General features: G+C 41.3%; 1 protein-coding gene across 2 annotated transcripts in view; it reads left to right on the top strand.

Annotated features, from left to right (window-relative positions):
* Window positions 1-16,323, top strand: part of LOC125884972 (neural cell adhesion molecule 2-like) — a 521,830-nt gene that overhangs the window by 399,286 nt on the left and 106,221 nt on the right. For both annotated transcript variants that reach the window (XM_049570309.1, XM_049570308.1), the window contains exon 6: window positions 1,207-1,324. In XM_049570309.1, coding sequence (XP_049426266.1) covers window positions 1,207-1,324 — 118 coding nt within the window. The remainder of the gene's footprint in view (window positions 1-1,206; window positions 1,325-16,323) is intronic.

Raw genomic sequence — 16,323 nt, 5'->3', positions numbered from 1 at the left:
TCCACTCCATCTGTTCAGGTGGTGCAGTTATTTGAGTGTCATTATTCTCACCTGCCCGATGGAAACAAACTGGGGGAGCAAACGCTCCAGAGCTCCAATAAGCCGCTCCCAACATGCTTAATCATGCCCTGAGATTGAAGAGAGCCACAGCAGAGCACTTATAGTGGGAGCAGAAGTACGGCGTAAGTGCAGGCTTGAGAAATGGACTGCAACGCCTGATAAACATGCTCGTGCCATAAAGCTGTCATTCCCTTGTCACTGCAAAGGCAAACGGAGAAAAGGCTGGGTCTGCTCTCTTTTTACTGAATGACAAGATGACAGGGACACGCTGCGTGTTTCTGACAACGCTCAACATATACTCTTGATAAAGTCATCAAAGCCTCTGCTGTTTATCAATACTGCTGTTTGCAGAAGATTAGCGAGACACGCTGTATTTATATGTATGCTGTTTGCATTTATGTGCAACATGGACAGTTATAGACCATCACATTTAAGCACAAACATCATTATAATAATATCAGTATAATAGTTATCAGCATGGCTCAAGAACATGATGTGTGAAAGCGGAGTCCTGGAACAAGTACTAGTTTTTCAGTCAAATTATTTATCTCTCTAGTCACCTTAGAGAGCACAAGGTTTTTCAGTTTGTATTCATGTCTTTCAAACCACTAACCTTAAAATCCCAGCAATGAAGCACTTCTAATTTTGACGCATCAGAAATTGGCCCGACAAGACAGACAATAGCGGGAGCTGGAGCACTTGACAGGGACTGAATAGTTTATTCACAAAAGAAACAGCACTGTTATTCATAGATGGTGCAGTTGTTTTTGATGTCGAAACACATTTTCTGTCTCGCCATTGTTTATATGGATTTAGCCGAGCATTTCTGAATCAGACAATAGTATTATGGTTTCACATCACTGTGTTCAGCTCCTTTGTGTTGTTACCAAAGCTGGGTCAAAATGTTATTTGAAATCCCCATAGGATTACCAACAGAAGTAGCATTTTCAGTGAGTGCTTACAGGCCACTCGCAAGGCCAATTTAATCCATTTGAAAATGTGAGCTTTCACCATCTGGCTCAATAGGGAGTGATATTTCTTTTAGAATATAGTCAGATTTTAGTGATTCATCCTATTAACTCTCAGGGTCTACAGACTAATGACTGTCTGATTGTGTTATGTTCTGCTCTGTGTTTGTGTCTGCAGTCCCTCCGGTGTTGTCAGTGTTCCAGCCATCCTTCAATGCCACAGCCGACTACCAGGAATCAGTCACCTTTACTTGCATCACCTCCGGATCTCCTGACCCTGTGGTCACATGGCACAGGTACTTCCTTAATACCCAGCATTGCTCTCTGACATACATCTCTGACTGATATTGGACAGGAAAGCCTTGAAAACTGGAGGGCTCTCAGAGATGTAGACTGGCGATATAAACAAGTGGATTCGCAAATATTACACCCATTCCAACACCATGAGCATTAATCTGCTGCTGTAACAGCCTCCTCTCCTCTGGGAAGGCTTTCCATAAGATTTTGGACCATGGCTGCAGGGATTTGCTCCAATTCAGCCACAAGAGCATTAGTGGGGTTGGGTGCTGATATTAGGTGATAAGCTCTGCCTTGCACTGGCGTTCCAATTCATCGCAGAAGAGTTGGTCAATCCAAATGAGGGAAACCATTGCTTTATTGAGCTGGCTTTGTGCACAGTGGCATCTATGACTGCTGCATTTTAGTAGTTATCAAGTACTCCAAAAAAGTAGTCGATTAATCATGGGAGGTAGATGCTAGATGCTTAGATGTGAATTGTGGTTGCAGTTAATCATAGTGTTGCTTAATGGTGTTCCACAGCTCAGCATGTGAGAGGATGATATAGCCTCGTCTGATAAAATGATTGATGTCCCTAAAGCTATCTTCAGACACTGCAGCAAGCAGTCAAATATCCGTCCCAATGAAATTTACCAACAGACCTGTTATTTTCCTTTTTCTGTGGTCAGTGATTGGATGTTTGGAGAATTCTCCAGTTGTTGTCTGCCTACTTTGTTCACTCTGTTGGTACTTCTCCTAACGTTGCTACTGCTAGTGCTAGCAATAAGCAGGTGTAGCTTTAAATGGTTATCCATAGCCCTGTTGTTGTACTTTAGGGTCGTCTTGTATGTATTACAGCTGGCTGTTTTATCTGCTCTGGTAAAGTATTTCTAGACTGTTGATTGTCGTTGAGCATTGGTACATACAGCCACATTTCGTTTGGTCTGCTGCATCAGTGCCCCCCACTGCACAGTGTAAAGGCTTATTTATACTCCCGTTAAGTAGGAAAATAGATACGTCCATTTCAAACGTTGTAAATGTCATTGCCCTCATTCTACCATGCATCCTTTATGCTGGCGAAGACACAGCCAGTAGGTGGCACTATAGGGCAGAGTCAAACATTTCACACAACAAACAAGGCTACGCAATATTTTACCTTTAAATTGACATTTTATGTGTGGACAAAGAATTCTTATTACTATTTTCACTTCTATATTTTATTATATATTAACAATTCTCTGCTCTGTTTCGTCTTGATTCATTAGCTTTTAGATAACGTGCGCCAACATGAACAAAATGAGCACAGAGTAGAGGAGGCTCAAACACTGAGCATCAGTAAGCCCTTCAAGTCAAACATTAAACTATGTCTTGCCATCCCCAGCTGCATATTTGCTGTAGATGTGAGCTGCTGGACAGCTGAATTTCCCTTCGGGGATTAATAAAGTTCTTTCTATTTCTATTCTATTTCTAGATGCATTACAAGTGCTTTATTACTACACAGTGCTAAAGCCACAGATGAGCAATTAGTCTGTAACGATGCTGCACAGTGTTGACTAATGGTTTTGATAGTCGATCAGTCAACCATTCTGTGAAACCCCTACTGTCATGTTGAAACAGGCAATGGCCTTAACACTAATGTCTAAGATATTAGACAGCATTAATAGTAGCATTGATATAAATCCCAGTGAATGAAGGGCTGAACCTGAGCCATGTAAAACAGCTACAAACTAGAAGACCACATACTTTCAACATTTAGTGTATTAACTAGGGATGGGCATTTCTAGTATTTTCCGTATTCAAGTACTCACACTAAATTATTATAGAGTACTCAAGTACACGCAAAAAATAAGTAAATTAATACATTTTAAAAAAATCTAACACAAGGATAGGAATGTTAATTGGTCAGCAACGTTTAACAAGTGCAATATATATTTATTCATCGAACAACCATGATTCAATTAGATTGTTAAACCATAAATTCAAACATACCTAAAATCAGCAAACTTTCTGTTACTGCTGTTACATTCGGTGAGATGTAGCACTGAAGGACCATCTCCGTAGCTACTCTCTTCCTGGTCATATCAACCTCTGCCCAGTTAGCACAAGCTAACACAGCTGCAGTGGCTAACATCCAAAACCAGGCGGTTTAATGGTCCCAACAAACTCATACCGACAATGAAATGGTTCGACTCTGTCTGAAAAGGAAATAAGATTTTACCCATTTTAAACTGTAAAAAAATATGTATATAAAAGTCTTGTCCGCATGGGATTGGGTAGTGATTACTACTTTAAGTTAAAGGAGTACATCCAAATCAAGTACTTGTGTATTCATACCCATCTCATGTGTAAACCACTTCATTCAAGCTTACCTGACCTACATTAGGTAATAGAACATATGTGCTTCTACCCATAATCATTACAAATGTATTCATCTTTATTTGCACCCATATATGTGTCAATATTCCCCTGAGAAAAACAGCCTCCAGATACACGGTTATAAATTTTTGGTTCCAAATCGAGCAGATATTGTTTCACAGTCCTAACAGAGGAATTTATAGTCCGCCCTCACACATTGCCCTAAGCAATCACACAATAGTATCACATGCCATGTAGCGCCAGTGTGAAAATTTGCACCTGAAGAGCATTTGACTCCCCACTATCCACTCTCCAGCTTGACATCCAGTAATTAGCTTGCACCCACTCAGCAGGCAATGGTAACAAGCTATTTGCACCTGAGCATCTATTGATAACACTTTATTGGCATTCCAGTGAAGTTCATAGTTTTTTTTCCTATTATGCACTTGTTTTTTTTCTTCCAGTTAATCCATCTTAATGGACCATAGCAGTGTTGCTGTATGTTTTAGCCCATTTAGCACAAATCAATTATACCTTGCATAGCTACTGACTGCTTTCCTAAAGCATACTGTAGTGTTTTCGATTTTTGAATGTGCACTTCCTACCTTCTGGGCAGCTATTACTTTCACTACAGTGTAAAAATCAGCTTGTATTGAAAGATTCTTGAAGTAATCCATCACATTGAAGAGCATGTCTATTGTAGTTTTTTTCCCTTTTTTCAAACTTACATTATCAGTACATGATAATGCAAGGGAGAAATCATTTTAAAATGACACAGCAATGATGTGACATCCTCCATTGTTTTAACTATGATGCATCACCAACCTCGGGCAGATGTCTGTGACTTCTTTTTCATGCTCTGCTGTAATGAATGGAAGTCAATGGCTGCCCTGAAGGAGCTGCAGGAAAACACACATGCAAAAGTCTGCTTTGAAAGATGCTTGTAGGTAAAGTTGATTGGCAGTGAGGGGGCTAAAGACCTTTGCACACCAAGTCCATGTACTTTGTATGTGTTTTTGAATCTGTCTGATACAAATTGTTGCACACAGAAACTTTGCACACCAACACATTCTCACTCTGACCTCGTCACATATCGACGTTTGGTCATGTTCTTTCCATGATGCGATGTGCAAGGTACCCTGGGTGCATTGGTTGTTGACAGTAGGACGCCGTGTCATCTTCAGCCTGTTACATGCATTGTCTGTTTTCAAAATACACAGGAAATGCACCATTTGTATACATTTCCTTTCGAAATTAAATGCACTACGTTGGTACAATACTGCAAATTGACGTAAAAATACATCTTTTTTTTGTCAGAATTAAATGCATTTTCCCCTCATTCACTCTCTGCTTGTACATACCAGCTCCTATAGCAGCTCTTTGTCTCTGTTCCTATGGCAGCCGGACTGTTTGACATGTTTGACAAAGAATGGAAGATGTTGCCTTGTGAGTCACAGCTCTGGAGATCAGCTCTCCAGGTGAGAAGTCAAGTTTAATTAGGAGTTCTATACATGATTGTAGGCAAAGGTGAAGGAAGTATATTCAGTACTTTCAGTAAAAGTAGTAATAATTTTGCGTGGTCATCTCTTGACTACCTGCACAACGTATCCGGTGTGTGCTAGGGGCAGCAATAGCCCCTAGCACGACAGCGTCGGTGTGTTTTGCTAAAGAGCATGTCCCAGCCTCCTTGAGTAGCCTTGCGTAAAACTGCATAGTATAATTATGACATCACAACTTCACAGAAGTCCTGCTGACTCATTTAAAGGCACAGTCTTTGAATACAGTCTGAATTTCTCTGTGGACTGGGTGTTTTGTTACTTTCACAGCATTTATATAGCACCTATATCTGCTTTATATTAAGAAATCCATGGAAAACTGACTTATGACAAGGTGGGACGATTAATGACAGACTTAAGTTTTGGAGTCAGTGTATAAACACTACCGATAGAACGTGAGGCCCAACCTGGTCTAACTTCCGAAGTCGTTGAAATGCGGTGCTTAGGCAGTGACTTGCAGCATTAGACACTGACAAAAAAAAGCCATCCTTTAACGTCAGCATGATACGTGGCTGGTTGCTGATATAGTTTAATGGTGCTTGGCAGCGTCAGGGTGAAATGTGGCAGGACAGAAGTAAACGTAACCACTGTTGTTGAAGGAAAACGCAGTGTATTTATTTTGAAAGAGACTGTATGCAACCTGTACACTGTATTTTGAAAACAGACAATGCATGTAACAGGCAGAACTTCACATGGCATCCCAGAACATCAAAAAACAACACACCCAGGGTACCTTGCACGTCATATCTTGACGTGGAAAGTCCTGGACCAAACATCGATATGTGACAAGGTCGAAGTGAAAATGTGTTGTAAGGTCGTATTTATTATTGAACATCATAAAACAGCCTAAAAAGTGGTGTGCAAAGGCTTTAAAACATGAAAATATGTTAACATTGTCCTTAAAATACCAACATTGTTTACTTCATTCTGCAGAGCGAGCCACCAGTTTGTTCTTTTCTATAGACTAACGTCAGCTCCTATAATAAAAGAGGGGTGACAATAGGACAATAGCAGCTGGTCAAAATAACCCTTAAATATAGTTCTGAATTGAACATAATGACACACAGCAATGTTTAAGTGATGTTTCAAACACCCACACGGAGCCTTCGTTTTTAGCAATCTCAAGTTATTATATATTAGCCACCTTGTTCTGCTGTCTTTATTGCAAAGAAGAGCTTGATTGCCCTGTAGCTGATTTTTAGATGTTGAAGAATTAAAGTTTGTGACCAGGGGCTGTAAACCAGAGGCAAAGAAAATATAGCTTTTTCTTGACTGGCATTGTGATTCTACTACAATTAGACACAATTACATTCACAACAGGATCTTTGATAAAAGTGACAGAGAGATCATTCAAACAAGGCAGGAGGCAGCTTAGTTACCAAAATGTGTCACTCCAATTTGCTTTAGACATAATTAAACATCCAGATTCTACAGTAATTACTGCAAAAGTTCATTTATTTAGGTTGTATTAGCATGCAAAATAATGTCAGTGCTGAATATATAGGAGGTTATTTGGGCAAATAAAGAAAAGAGCGTACATCTTAAGTGATGTTGAATATGGGCATGAAAAGGTAAACAAGCAGATATCTCCTTTACATATTCATCTCCTTTACCGAGAGGCCATGTGCTCCAGCATTTACCCTGCTGACAGCAAGTATACTGCAAAATGCATAGTTCGACTGGTAAATGCATCAATCCTGTATTTTATATGACAGTGTCTCAGAGAGTAATACAAACGATAATGAGTTCTGAAGTGTCTTGTGTCGCACTTTGAAAGAGAAGTCGATCACAGCAGAAAGAAAAGACGAGGCACATGCATCACTTTGCAAAGTACAAACAAAATCTGAAGACGCCGCACAGCTGGAGACGACCTCGACTTTGTACGTCTCATTCATCTTGCTCTATAGTTTTCAGCCCCAATGGCAGAAATGATATTTACTCCTGTGGGTGTGTGGGTGTGTGTCTCTGTGTGTGTTACCTTGTCTTTCAGCAGCAGAGCAAACCAGGAAAATGTGATTTTAATGATTTAACAGCATGCATAATAAAACGCAGCAAATTTCACAGTGATAATGGGTGAGAGGTGATGTATTGATTCAGCTTTACTTTAATATTGAGACTATCTATGTGGCAGCTTTGTCCCCAGATAATTAATACACTCACTGTCTCTTTTTGTGTCATAATAATAGTTGTAGTCATTTGTGAGGTATTAATATGCAGCATGGTGTTTTGTTTGGGATGCCATCCCACTAAAGCTTAAAGCAGCTATAAGGAGTTTTTAAATGGTTATGAAACAGTCTCAATGTAATACTGACGTCTTTATATGAACTCCTCCTAGGCTGGAAACTACATAATATGTCTATTTATGAAACACGTTGCAAAACATGAGTTTTTTACTTCACAGTAATTCGTAGCAAGTTCCGAAAATGTTGAGGCAGAGGGTACTTGCTGTAGCTGTGGCTGTGGGTGAGAAGCTGTCAGCAAATAGTTTGTTGGGCACAGGGAAACAGAGATCCGTGTGGGTACATAAGACCCTAAAAAGAGGGTGGATCACAGGAAGTACCACCAGCTTCCCCTCTATCATGACTATTTCCAGGCTTATTTTAGGATGACTCCATGGCAGTTGATAACCTGCTGTCTGTCGTCATAATAAAAATGAATACTAACTACAGGGCGTCTATCCTGCTAAGTGACTGAGTGGGCTCTAGTTTCCTGGTGCAGCGCAGGGTGGCGCAGGGTGGCAACCCTGCGCAGAGCTAGTTTCGAGCAGCGCAACACTACAAAACTACAGTTTTGTAGTTTGGCAGACCGAGGTGCGCTGAGATGGGTGTGGCGGCGCAGCAGGGGGAGGTGTCGACAGATCCAGCTTGGCGCAGTGACAGTTTGGTCACCCTACATGGTCAGTGCTTAGTAGCACCCCCTTTGACAAGTATCACAGCTTCTGAACACTTTTTGGAACCAGCTAAGAGTCTTTCAATTCTTGTTCGGGAGATTTTCACCCATTCTTCCTGCAAAAAGTTTCTAGCTCTGTGAGATTCTTGGACTGTCATGCATGCACTGCTCTTTTGAGGTCTATCTACAGATTTACTACTACAGATTCAGCTTGCTCCTTTGAGGTGGTCCATTGTGGACTTTGAGGAGTGTTCCCGTTGAAGCCGTTCTTCTTCATCTTCGGCTATTTTACAGATGGTGTGATATTTGCTTCCAGAATTTGCTAGAATTTAACTGAATCCATTCTTCTCTCTACCTGTGAAATGTTCCCCGTGCCACTGGCTGCAACACAATCCCAAAGCATGATCAATCCACCCCCATGTTTAACAGTTGGACAGGTTTTCTCCTTTATGAAATTCTGTACCCTTTTTTGTCTCTTCTTGATGTCTCTCCCATGAAGGTCATATTTGTACAGGTGTCACTGCACAATAGAACAGTGCACCACCAGACCTCAACTTGATCTCCACAGTTCCTGTTAACTGCCATTTCTCAATTGCATTACAAACTGAGGAAACAGCTTCTTTAGAACACTTTGCTATCTTCTTATACCCTCCTGCTTTGTGGGCATCAGTTATTTCAGTTTTCAGAGTGCTAGGCAGCTGTTTAGAGGAGCCCATGGCTGCTGATTGTTGGGACAAGGTTTCAGGTTTCAGATTATTTATATAGCTTTGAGATTTGCATCACCTGGCCTTTCCTAACAATGACTGTGAACAAGCCAGAGCCCTAACAAGCTAATAAGGTCTGAAACCCTGTTAAAAGTTGTCTGAGAGCTCAAATGTCTCGAGGTGCCCAAACTTACATGGTGTTTCATATTTAACTTCAGATCAGTTCATCCTCTACTTACTTAAACATTCACAGTAAAAGAAATTTTGACCGGGGTGCCCAAACTTTTGCATGCCATTGTACTTTCATCGCTTTATCTTAAGACAGCCTTTTTCCACCGGGGAATTGAAGCCATTATATCAAAACTACCAGACTCCACTGACAAAAACAATCATTTTACACAGCAAAACACTTCATTTCTGCACTTCTGTGGCCTCGATTGGTTAGCGTGTAAGGTATTACAGAGCAGATCATCTACTATAGTATACACTTACACTGATATTGATTTTTAAGGTGGCTTGAATATGTTTTGCTGCATCCTGATCCACAGCAGTACATTTCTTAGTTTCTATGCCAGTAGGTTTGGTTTGTCAAAGGAACGAGTACATAAAATAAGCACAGTGGAAACATCAGATAGATGGGTGAGGTTGAACTCAGTCTCTTTGAATGATACTGAAATTGACAACAAAAGTAAGAACTTTGCTGATGCCTGCAGGCGAGTTCAGACAGTCAATTCGAGCTGCACTGATTCATACACGCACATCATATGTCACTCTCTGTATGTCAATTACAAAACATACCCTCCCAATTTGGTGGTCTGCATAACCTGTTAAATCTTGCCAGCTCTCCCTTTGCCTTGTCAATGCTGTTGTTGCCCAGCATCAGTACTGCTGCTCACTCTTTCATGTAAACATATCTGCAGGGAGCGATGAGGCGAGAGTCTAGACACCAATCTCTACTGTCTGTACTGTTGAAATAGACATGAGTTGGCTGACTGAACTCTGCCATTGTAATCGATAGCCAGTTGTTTACCCACAAGTTATTGTTGTTGTTAACATAGTGACTTGGTCTGTACTGCTAAATGGTGCACTAAAATATGTTTCTGAAGACATTTTAGATGAGAAATGGGCAGTATAGTAACAGAATCTTGATTCATGTTTGATAAGCGCTGCCTAGTTTTACAGTTTGATCTGGGTTTGAGATAGAGAGATGATGTTGCTGATGAGATGATGAGGTGATGGGAGATGAGCAGACTGTTATGATAGAAAGCTGGTTAAAAATTGTCAAAGTATACCTTTGATGTTACATGGCCACAAATAGATGCATTATCTCGTCACTGTATGCATCTTGCAAACAACTGTGTTTCTTTTTCTCGCTTCAAAAACAAATGCACACGTTGGTCAGATCAAAATGTTTCCAGGCGGTCATGTGCATTGTCCACAGGGCCGCCAAAATCAACACAAAATGAAACTTGCTTGGATTTGCTTTAATAAAATGTAAAGTATTCCTGAAGGGCAGGCTGCTGCCTCTGGCTTAAATGATGACATCACTTCAGCTGAACACCATCACTGATCTTAAACTCCAGCATCCGCTGTCTGTCAAACATTTCAGCGTTCGCTCCTTCATTTCCCAGGTCACTAAGTCTTGCGTGTCCATCCCAGACTACGGAATTAAAATGCGTGCATCACAACAAAAGACACGGCTTAGGCGTAAACAACAATCACAACCCAATTTAGTTTTCCTTTTGATGTCACCCCTCCAAGCGTCTCCTAGCCTCCCAGCTGCATTTCCTGTCAGCGAGAGGTTTTGCGCCTCGTCCTCTGTGTGCATCTTGGAGTAATGGACTACCTGTCAGCAGTCAGTCAGTATAATGACATTCAGTGCTGCAGCCCGTCCTGCACTGTCCGTTCCAAAGATGAGGCCTCTCTTCATTTCCTCTTTGGCTCGCCAGAGTTATTATTACTTGGCTTTGGTGTTTCCTCCGTCGACTTTCAATTATCCTCCTCTCGCTTTTTTCCTACAGTACAGTGAGGCTGGGGCCTGGGCCTCAATACGCTACACTGTATTACTGCATTTGTGTGTGTTTGCGTCTGAGTCTGGAAATCTGCACATTTGAAATCCCTGAAATAATAAGATTGTTTTTATTTTCCATTCATAATACAGTCTGAGACCATATGGAGAAGTCTCTAGATATATTTAGAGGTATGCATTATTCTAAGCTCTGTGCTTTAAAGCCTTTGAATTCAATTTACACAGCAGCTTATGAGGTTAAAAAACAGTTTCAGATTGAGGGCATTATGATCCATATTGGATGAACAGGTAAAAATAAGAATGTGTTTTCATACCTATTCTTCATACTTCAGGGTTAAAATAGCATTTGGGTGGATTAAAAATAAATTGCAACTGATGCCACTGTAAGCTGTAACCCCATTTTATTTGGTTTTCTTTTATCCCAAGCCACAATCATTTTATTTTGAAGAATATCTCTCATGCATATTCTTATCCAGCCCTTTTTATACATTCATATAAGCTCACCTGGGAGCTGGCTGGTACAACTGCCACTGGCCATTGAAGCAGCTTGTGGTTAAGTGCCTTGCTGAAGGGCATACAGATTGTAGTTGTTAAGAGAGGAGAGCATTACTAATTCATTTTGCCTATCTGAGCTGGTCTGCAGGTTCAAAACACTTCTCCCAGCCACAACACAAGCTTGCATCTTTGACCTATAGATTATCAACCCTCTGTTTCCACCGGATCGAGCTGAGAATTATTTTCTAACCTCTGTCTTCTGTCTGAAAACAGCCCAGACACCAGAGGAAAATGTACAATGGCATTGTACATTTCCGCAAACCACGGATATGCTACATTTGTACATTTCATATATATTATATTGTTTCAAAAGCATGTATTTGTGACAACATGTACAGTACAGGCCAAAAGTTTGGACACACCTTCTCATTCAATGCATTTTCTTTATTTTCATGACTATTTACATTGTAGATTCTCACTGAAGGCATCAAAACTATGAATGAACACATGTGGAGTTATGTACTTAACAAAAAAAGGTGAAATAACTGAAAACATGTTTTATATTCTAGTTTCTTCAAAATAGCCACCCTTTGCTCTGATTACTGCTTTGCACACTCTTGGCATTCTCTCCATGAGCTTCAAGAGGTAGTCACCTGAAATGGTTTTCCAACAGTCTTGAAGGAGTTCCCAGAGGTGTTTAGCACTTGTTGGCCCCTTTGCCTTCACTCTGTGGTCCAGCTCACCCCAAACCATCTCCATTGGGTTCAGGTCCGGTGACTGTGGAGGCCAGGTCATCTGCCGCAGCACTCCATCACTCTCCTTCTTGGTCAAATAGCCCTTACACAGCCTGGAGGTGTGTTTGGGGTCATTGTCCTGTTGAAAAATAAATGATCGTCCAACTAAACGCAAACCGGATGGGATGGCATGTCGCTGCAGGATGCTGTGGTAGCCATGCTGGTTCAGTGTGCCTTCAATTTTGAATAAATCCCCAACAGTGTCACCAGCAAAACACCCCCACACCATCACACCTCCTCCTCCATGCTTCACAGTGGGAACCAGGCATGTGGAATCCATCCGTTCACCTTTTCTGCGTCTCACAAAGACACGGCAGCTGGAACCAAAGATCTCAAATTTGGACTCATCAGACCAAAGCACAGATTTCCACTGGTCTAATGTCCATTCCTTGTGTTTCTTGGCCCAAACAAATCTCTTCTGCTTGTTGCCTCTCCTTAGCAGTGGTTTCCTAGCAGCTATTTGACCATGAAGGCCTGATTCGCGCAGTCTCCTCTTAACAGTTGTTCTAGAGATGGGTCTGCTGCTGGAACTCTGTGTGGCATTCATCTGGTCTCTGATCTGAGCTGCTGTTAACTTGCGATTTCTGAGGCTGGTGACTCGGATGAACTTATCCTCAGAAGCAGAGGTGACTCTTGGTCTTCCTTTCCTGGGTCGGTCCTCATGTGTGCCAGTTTCGTTGTCGCGCTTGATGGTTTTTGCGACTCCACTTGGGGACACATTTAAAGTTTTTGCAATTTTCCGGACTGACTGACCTTCATTTCTTAAAGTAATGATGGCCACTCCTTTTTCTTTAGTTAGCTGATTGGTTCTTGCCATAATATGAATTTTAACAGTTGTCCAATAGGGCTGTCGGCTGTGTATTAACCTGACTTCTGCACAACACAACTGATGGTCCCAACCCCATTGATAAAGCAAGAAATTCCACTAATTAACCCTGACAAGGCACACCTGTGAAGTGGAAACCATTTCAGGTGACTACCTCTTGAAGCTCATGGAGAGAATGCCAAGAGTGTGCAAAGCAGTAATCAGAGCAAAGGGTGGCTATTTTGAAGAAACTAGAATATAAAACATGTTTTCAGTTACTTCACCTTTTTTTGTTAAGTACATAACTCCACATGTGTTCATTCATAGTTTTGATGCCTTCAGTGAGAATCTACAATGTAAATAGTCATGAAAATAAAGAAAACGCATTGAATGAGAAGGTGTGTCCAAACTTTTGGCCTGTACTGTATATAAGCTGAGTTTCTCGTCAGGAGGTGGAGGGGATGGTGGATGCAGACGACTGTTCGAGACAAAGAAACAGAAAAACCTGTTGCGTTTTAGGGTGCTTTCAGACCTGACCAAGACTTTCTTGAAGAGGTGGTCTAGGTCCGGTTACAAATGAATTCTGTGGTGAGAATGTGTTTCAACCTCGATCCAAACCAACTGCAGTCGCATTACACATTGTTTGAGTTAAACATGAGCATGTTACAGTCCTGGAGGATTATTAATGAGCGCCTCCTCCTGTGCTGCCTTAATATGCACATTCAGCGCATCCATTCATTCATTCATTCATCTTCTAACCGCTTCATCCTCTTGAGGGTCGCGGGGGGGCTGGAGCCTATCCCAGCTACATCGGGCGAGAGGCAGGGTACACCCTGGACAGGTCGCCAGACTATCGCAGGGCTGACACATAGAGACAAACAACCATTCACGCTCACATTCACACCTACGGACAATTTAGAGTCACCAATTAACCTAGTCCCCAATCTGCATGTCTTTGGACTGTGGGGGGAAGCCGGAGTGCCCGGAGAGAACCCACGCTGACACGGGGAGAACATGCAAACTCCACACAGAAGGGCTCCCACACCCGGGATCGAACTGGCAACCCTCTTGCTGTGAGGCGAGAGTGCTAACCACCACACCACCGTGCCGCCCTCAGCGCATCCAGTGCATCAAAACATTGTTTTCTAGTTGGAGCCGCGCCTCGTTTTCAAACTGTATGGTTTGACTAAAATGAACAATGACAATGAACAATGTTTTGTTTACTTCCTGGATTTTTCCCACATGGCATTTGATCTGGTCCGCTTGTAGATGCTGCCGTGAGAATACAAACCAACTCTAGGCAATTATGCAACTTTGTAGCAAAATCAGTCCCTCATTCAGACCAAAGCAAGACAACTCTAGGCCTGAAAGCACCCTTAGAGACACTGGGAGCATTTCCAGCCATGATAGTGCCACCAAAACTGGGCATTTGAAACCGGAACATGATCTTTTCCTAACCATGCCCAAGTGACCAAGTCAGCTTATCCTCCACATAATAATGTACAAGTGTTACATATCTAAGGTTTGCAGAAATGTACAATGCCAAACGCCAACAAAAACATTTATTCTAATGATTGGGTTGCTTAAAAAGAAAGTTTGTTTTCTTGCGTACTTTTTTACGAATGTGTTCATGGACAGCAAAATCATGATTCACTGTTGAATTCGTTCAACAAACAACAAAATTGGTTTTGTCTTAGCGGCCCATGGCTGTTTTTCAGCAGCATTTTAGCCAACGTTCTGGTGCTGTTCTTTATCAAGAATAGCGCCACAAAAAGTGTTCTTTTAACTGAGATATTGCTGCATTCCCATCTGGGATTGTGCCAGCAAAAGCTGGTATGTCAAGTCAAAACATGATATTTTCCTAACCACAGTCACTATATATATAATGTTTTGCTGGTTTACAGAAACATATAATGCCAACTTATTTTGGCAAGTGGGTTATGAATTCAATATTCACTCTTCTTTTAGCTCTGTTTTGGCCAACTCCTGTGAAAAATATTTGGCTCTTTAGCAACTCAGCCCTCAACTATATTTACCAACTTCTCGCTAACACTGTCTTTCTGCCATTTGGTGCTATTTCGCTAAAAAGGAGCTGCCAACATTGTTGGTGAAAGCAGAGAGACTAAATCAAGATATTAAAGTGTAGGGTGTAAAATCAAAACAATTTCTTAAAAGATGTCCAAACAGGCAGCTGAGGTGAACTGTGGAATTGGGTGTTAATGTCTGCTGATGTGACTCTACAAGTGACCCCTAACATGGTCATTTGTGTTCTTCTTTGTTTCATGTTATTCATTCATGTTTATTCTGCTTCCTGTTTTATTTTATAGATTATCTCCTCATGTGTCATGTCTGGTTTTACTTCCTGTCTTTGTCTGTTTTCCTGCCTGTTTTCTCTTCCACCTGTCTTCATCAGTCTCATTTGTCCTTCCATGTTCCCAGAGTCTTCCTCTCACACCTGTTCTGTATTAGTGTCGTTTGCTCCACCCTAGTGTTCCCCACTACACCCTTGTTGTTAGCCAATCCCCATTTCCCTCGTTTTGCCCGTGTCTTATTTTCTGTTTCCGGTTGGTTAACACCTTTTTATCACAAACGTCTTTATACTGCCTGGCTCAAATCTGACCTGGATTGGGTTACATCTGTAGGAGGAGTTTGTCAAAGTACAGTACTTGTAAATGGCAAAAAAATAAGAAGTGAATGTAATATGGCTGAATTCCTGTTGAGTTTTGAGTATATCTTTAAGAGGCTTTTGTTTGTTTGTTTTTTCCACACCCAAGTCTGAGACCCATATCAGATGTAAATTTTCCCACCTCTGTTATGTGTGCTAAGTGTCATTAGTTTTGGAGCATCCCTAGTCCCTCAAAAATGTGATTAATTTGACAGAATAATAATAATTTCTTGCATTTCAATAGGGGCCTCACACCAGTCAATGCGCAGGCCATAATAAAATTAGTAACTTTGTTTATTTGTGACCACACATACATCTCTTTTGGAGTTAAAAGGTGTATTTCCCTTTGTTTTTGGCTGTTTTTGCTGATCCCATAGACATCCAGTCATTAAGCTAATCTCCTACTTTTAGCCTGCATGCAGATGGCATGAAAAAGCACCCATGAGTTCATCTAAATCTGTGTAAGAATGGGAAAAAAGTCAAATACCTCCAAAACTGCCGATCCCTTTAACCTTATAGATTACACGGCTGGTTAAGCTGCAGTAAATAAACAAGCGGGGGAGGCTGCAAACCTGCTTCACACCATTATGCTTCTGCTATGAAGCTTAAATATAGACATGGATCAATTTAGCTGTAGCTTTTTTTCTGACTAATTTCCCAACAGAGTCCAATAAGAAAAGACATTAAGTCAGCACAGTATTCCACACCACACCGGAGTCATTTAGTG

Source organism: Epinephelus fuscoguttatus, linkage group LG24 (genome assembly GCF_011397635.1).
Source record: "Epinephelus fuscoguttatus linkage group LG24, E.fuscoguttatus.final_Chr_v1".
Taxonomy (NCBI): domain Eukaryota; kingdom Metazoa; phylum Chordata; class Actinopteri; order Perciformes; family Serranidae; genus Epinephelus; species Epinephelus fuscoguttatus.
Note: the sequence above shows the minus strand (reverse complement) of the source record. Positions and strands in the feature narration are given on the sequence as shown.